At 28.4% G+C, this 6,347-nt stretch overlaps 1 protein-coding gene across 1 annotated transcript; it reads left to right on the top strand.

The window, feature by feature from the left end:
* The first annotated feature begins 4,991 nt into the window (after positions 1–4,991).
* Positions 4,992–5,747, top strand: LOC139902089 ((+)-cis,trans-nepetalactol synthase NEPS1-like). The gene has a single exon (XM_071884745.1). The coding sequence runs from the start codon at positions 4,992–4,994 to the stop codon at positions 5,745–5,747; it is 756 nt and encodes a 251-aa protein (XP_071740846.1).
* Positions 5,748–6,347: the final 600 nt, after the last annotated feature.

The raw sequence follows: 6,347 nt of genomic DNA, 5'->3' as shown, positions 1-6,347 counted from the left end.
AAAAGTTAGGACGAAACTTTATTCCTACGATTCACTCTTTTGTGATAACTTCATTTGTGCTCTTCAAATGATCGAATTGTTTTATCTATATTCGTCAATAATGATAAAACTCCATTTATTAACTCATATTTGTCATGGAAATAATTTTATTGTTAGCCATGACCACATCACTCAAATTTCGGGACGAAATTTCTTTAACGGGTAGGTACTGTGATGACCCGGGAATTTCCGACTAAATTTAAACTTAATCTTTATATGATTTCGATACGATAAGCAAAATCTGTAATGTTGAAGTCTCAAAACTTTTGAACTGTGTTCATGTATACATATGACCTTCGATCATGCCCGACGATTCACGAACAATTGTGTATAAATAAATATGTAAATATAAATATAAGTATATATATAATAATAATTGGAAATAATAAAATTTAATATAAACATTAAAGTTAAAAATGTAAAATAATATATATATTAGCTAAGTTACTATTAGAATGAATATATATATATATATATATATATATATATATATATATATATATATATATATATATATATATATATATATATATATATATATATATATATATATATATATATATATATATATATATAGATGAATGATTTCTATATAATCAATAAATATGCACATTGTATTATATAAATTATACAAATATTACATATTCAGGGAGATTATTATATAACATAAGTATTAAATAATTTATAACATGTAAAGCTAAAATATGAACTCTTATTACAAGTTAAAACTTAAGTGGTTATAGTAATATTATTATTACATTCATTATTCTAATTAATAGTAACATTAATATTAATATCAGTATTATGAATATTATTATTATATAATATGTAGACATAAAATTTGATTTGTTATATTATTATTAATATTCTTAATATAAAAGTATTATTATGAAAACTAGCATCTATTATAATTATCAAAATTATTTTTCATCATTCAACCTTGTTAGTGTTTTTTTTACATAAATATTATTATTATTATTAGCATTATTATCATATATTATTAATTAATAATTATTAATATTAAATTGAATGTTATATAATTCATATATATAATTCAGATAAATAATTCAGAAATATAATATATAAATACGTGTAATATTTATGTCTTTATCATTTTTTTGGTTTACTATCTACTTGTGACTCCTGATCGAACATCCAGCTGTTATATAGCATAATCAATTATTTTTTTTTATATATGGTTTTTCATATAAAAGTAGATCCTACACTATCTCTATCTGTATTATCACTTCTTCTGATTTTCCTTTTCATTTTTTTTTTTCCTTCTGCTCGTGGCCAGATACTTCCACAAGATCAAATCTAAAATTTATGTTGTTACTTCATTAATCCTTCAATTACACCACAGCATACCTACAGATATCCTTAAACTCAAACAGAAACTATATTTTTTTTTATCGTGACCCATTAAAATCCATAACCCAATCTCGGATCAATCTCCAAAATCTGTTAATGCAAAGTTATCAGGAATCATCCGTTGAAGCTCTCTGTAAATTTCCAAAGTTTAATTTATCATTTTGATTGTTAATTCTTCAAGTCAAAGTTTTGAGGTAAAAAGTCAAATTATGTTCATCAATCGAATTCGCATTTTCTGTGATGATTTGAGTTAAATTGACGACTTCTATAGTTTCTAGGATCGATTTAAAATATACTTTGTGTTGTAACAATTGTCTAATTTTTTTATAAAAATTGAAATCAATTTTTTTTAAAGGCTGCGTCGAACAGCAGTAGGCCTTCTTATTTTTTATTTTTTATTTTTTGTTGTTGTTGTTGTTGAGTCTAGTAATTTAAGATCACAAATTTCAGGTAGCTTGGGTTTCAAAGTGTGGAAACTAATTTGTTAGTTGATTGATTTGATAATGGCAAGTCTTGGACAATTTGAGAAGGAAGAAGGTAGACTCAGAAAAAATAGTTTAAGTATATTTAGAAACGAAATAATTCCAGAAAAATAACATTAGAGCTACGGTTTAAGGTGTTAACGGGTATTTGAGAGGTCCTGTGTTCGATTCTCGCTTGCTACGGTTTTTCTTTATTTTTTTTAAACAGTCTTGGGCTATTCATATTTTGAATGGATAGCTTATTGGGTTTGTTAATTGGGCCGAGATCAAGTCTAAACAATTGGGTCATTAGGGAGTTTAAGTAGGCTTATATAATCTAAGTTGTTGGGCCGAAATTATATAAATGGGTATATACTCACGGTTCTGGAACAAAATAGAAAGACAGCGGATGGAGCCATGGTTAAGAATGGTTGCGAGTAAGCGGGAGGTCGCAGGTTCGAGCTTGGGCTAGGGCGTTTATTTTTAAAGCTTGTTACTTAAGGTAGTCCTTTTATTATTATTATTATTATTATTATTATTATTATTATTATTATTATTATTATTATTATTATTATTATTATTATTATTATTATTATTATTATTAAATCACTTGTTATTATAACTAATATCATTATTTTATGATTACTAATACTAAAACTAAAACATTTTAATCTAATTCATTAACATTGTTAATTTTTTTTTTAAATACTCATTTCAATTATGAAAGATAAATATATTTAAGTTATGATGAACTATTAAACAATATTATTATTATTATCATTACACATATTATCATTAATAATATGATTAGTATTATCAGCATAATCACTATCACTGTAATTATTAGTATTTTAAGTAAATATTTCAAATATATTAATATCTAATATGATTATTTTTTTTTTCCTAAACATCAATATAGGATAATTATAATACATGGCATATTTATCTAATATATATATATATATATATATATATATATATATATATATATATATATATATATATATATATATATACATACATATTTTAAGTATCTAAAATATATAAATAAATATAGTTAATAAATTACTAATATAAGAAATATATTAATAATGTAAATATATAAACTTGTTTGATTACGATCATATATTTTAATATACATATATGAATGATTTAGGTTCGTGAATCCGAGGTCAACCCTGCAATTGTTCAATGTCGTCATATGTATTTTTACTACAAAATACATTAGGTGAGTTTCATTACTCCCTTTTTAAATGCTTTCGCAATATATATTTTTGGGACTGAGAATACATGCGCTGTTTTTATAACTGTTTTACGAAATAGACACAAGTAATTGAAATTACATTATATGGTTGAATGATCGAAATCGAATATGCCCCTTTTAGTCTGGTAATCTAAGAATTAGGGAACAGACACCCTAATTGACGCGAATCCTAAAGATAGATCTATCGGGCCCAACAAGCCCCATCCAAAGTACCGGATACTTTAGTACTTCGAAATTTATATCATGTCCGAAGGAGGATCCCGGAATGATGGGAATATTCTTATATGCATATTGTTAATGTCGGTTACCAGGTGTTCAATCCATATGAATGAATTTTATCTCTATGTATGGGATGTATATTGAAATATGAAATCTTGTGGTTTATTAAAATAATGGAAATGATTATTTATGTTAAACTAATGAACTCACCAACCTTTTGGTTGACACTTGAAAGCATGTTTATTCTCAGGTACGAAAGAAATCTTCCGCTGTGCATTTACTCACTTTAAAGATATTACTTGGAGTCATTCATGACATATTTCAAAAGACGTTGCATTCGAGTCATCGAGTTCATCAAGATTATTATTAAGATAATTATAATTAGATATATTATGAAATGGTATACATATCGTCAAATTTCGATGTAAGGAAGTTGTCTTTTCAAAACGAATGAAATGTTTGTAAAATGTATCATATAGAGGTCAAGTACCTCGCGATGTAACCAACTATTGTGAATCGTTTGTAATCGATGTGGACTTTGTCCGGATGGATTAGGACGGGTCCTTTCAATATATATATATATATATATATATATATATATATATATATATATATATATATATATATATTTTTTTTTTTTTTTCCCGGCCAACAACCATTAATATTTAATAAATTAAAAATGCTGGATTTAAAGTTAAATTAGACTTGTAGAGATATACGAGTAGGTGTTTATCCTGTAACTTTTCATTCTGATTTACATCTCATTTTTATATTTTCAAATACATATAAATTAGCTCATTGAACTTCTTTAAGCAAAAGTGTTGTTTTTCCCGCCTTTATATAATTGTCCAAAATATGTCAACGACTATTAAGACAACTACAACAATATTCGTATATGCTGCAAGAAAACCTTTTCTGATCAATTCTTTAATCGCATCATTTACATGTCATTGAAATTTTGTCATTTGATTTGATTAATCCATCATAATTATGTATTTGTAGTGTACAAATATTTAACATTGTATTGTATAAATATTTAATAAACAATTGTGATGAACTTATTAAATGATAGAAAAAAACTTCCGATTCAAAACAAATAGACATAATATCTTGGATGGTCCTCGTGATTTGTATAAGAAATCACCGGTAGTCTCTATGCTTTTTTTTTTCATAGACGATCCACGTTCTTTGCATTTTGAATCACCGATGGACGATGGTCCTTGTGGCGCATATCCACAGGAATCAATCTTTGACGAAAAATGCAAATTACAAGACCACCGATGATTCAAATGCAAATTAAAAGGACATCCTTGACGAAAAAAAGTAAAAGGACCACTAGTAATTTCTGATACAAACCACACGACCATATAAAACATATATAAAGCTCAACTTGTGCAACATATTGGGTAATACTATTATTCCACTCTGCAATAAAAACAAAAGAGCTAGCTAATAAAATACTTAAAGATTGTTATCATCAACATAGTATGACCAATAATCTTAATTGATTCCGAAGTTAAATAGAAGCAGAAAATAACAAAAATGTTGAAATCGTAATCATACATAGCTCTAACTTGTTTATATAAACAAACCTAGAGCAAACAGATGCTCATACAAAATACTCCAGCAATATCATCATGAACAAAGTCAAAGGAAAGGTAGCTATAATCACCGGTGGAGCAAGCGGTATTGGCGAAACCACGGCTCGTTTATTCTCCAAACACGGTGCACTAGTCGTGGTGATCGCTGACATCCAAGACGAATTAGGCGAACAAGCCGCTAAATCCATCGGGTCCAACATTTGTACCTACATTCATTGTGACGTCACTGATGAAGCTCAAGTGAAGTCAATGGTTGACTCAACCGTAGAAATCTACGGTCAGCTCGATATTATGTTTAGCAACGCTGGGATCCTCAGTAAATCTGACCAAACCATAGTTGACTTTGATATGGAACAGTTTGACCAACTATTTGATGTCAACGTTCGAGGGATGGCCGTGTGTGTAAAACATGCCGCCCGGGCAATGGTAAACGGGCAGGTGAAAGGGAATATCATTTCTACGGCTAGTGTTGCGGGCAGGATGGGGGCAGAACAACAGACGGATTATAGCATGTCGAAGCACGCAGTTGTGGCGTTGATGAAATGTGCGAGTAAGCAGTTTGGGAAGTATGGGATTCGAGTCAATTGTGTGTCACCTTTTGTGGTTGCGACACCGTTGATTAATAAGGCGTTTGGGGAGGAAGTTATGAATATGTTTCAGTCAATGAGTAGTTTGAAAGATGTGGTGTTGAAAGCTGAAGATGTTGCTGAGGCTGTTTTGTTTCTTGCTTGTGATGAATCTGGTTTTGTATCCGGACATGATTTGGTTGTTGATGGTGGTTTTACTAATTGATTATGTTTTGATTGATGCTAGAGTTTGTGTAAGCAAGTTGTTATTGAATTTAGAGGTTTATGATGTGTAGCTTAACAAAAGTACCTTATGATCATTTCAAAAGTACCTCATGAGTCCATATTTATTTTAGTGCACTTCAAACTTTAAATCTCGTGTTAATTACATACATACTTTCAACGACCTAAATTATAAGGGAGGTGATACTCACACCCTTAAAATTGATCCATTTACACTTTTTAGCACAAAATTGACAGTTATAACTTTAAGTTTATCTAGAGACTTGAACATTTCATAATTGTAAGATAAGGGTATAATAGTAAGTTAGTGTGTATGAATCAATTCTTAGTGTGTGAGTATCATCTTTCAAATTATAAAGCCTTTTAATATATACATACTTTTCCATTGCTACCGTACCCTTTCCTTTCTATTCAAGAATAAAAACTTAATGATGACATTTTTTGTTTCTTCCATTGCTCCTATATTCTATCCATTAAGAAGGGAGAAAACTCGAGCATAGAGTGGTAAAAAGGGAGGACCAACCATCAAATTAACCTCTAAGATCGTCAAAATAAAAACAAGAAACATTTAATCTCTGTTCTT

The sequence above is a fragment of the Rutidosis leptorrhynchoides genome, chromosome 3 (genome assembly GCF_046630445.1).
Source record: "Rutidosis leptorrhynchoides isolate AG116_Rl617_1_P2 chromosome 3, CSIRO_AGI_Rlap_v1, whole genome shotgun sequence".
Lineage (NCBI taxonomy): Eukaryota > Viridiplantae > Streptophyta > Magnoliopsida > Asterales > Asteraceae > Rutidosis > Rutidosis leptorrhynchoides.
The sequence above is the reverse complement of the archived record's forward strand: the minus strand, read 5'-3'. Positions and strand labels throughout refer to the sequence as shown.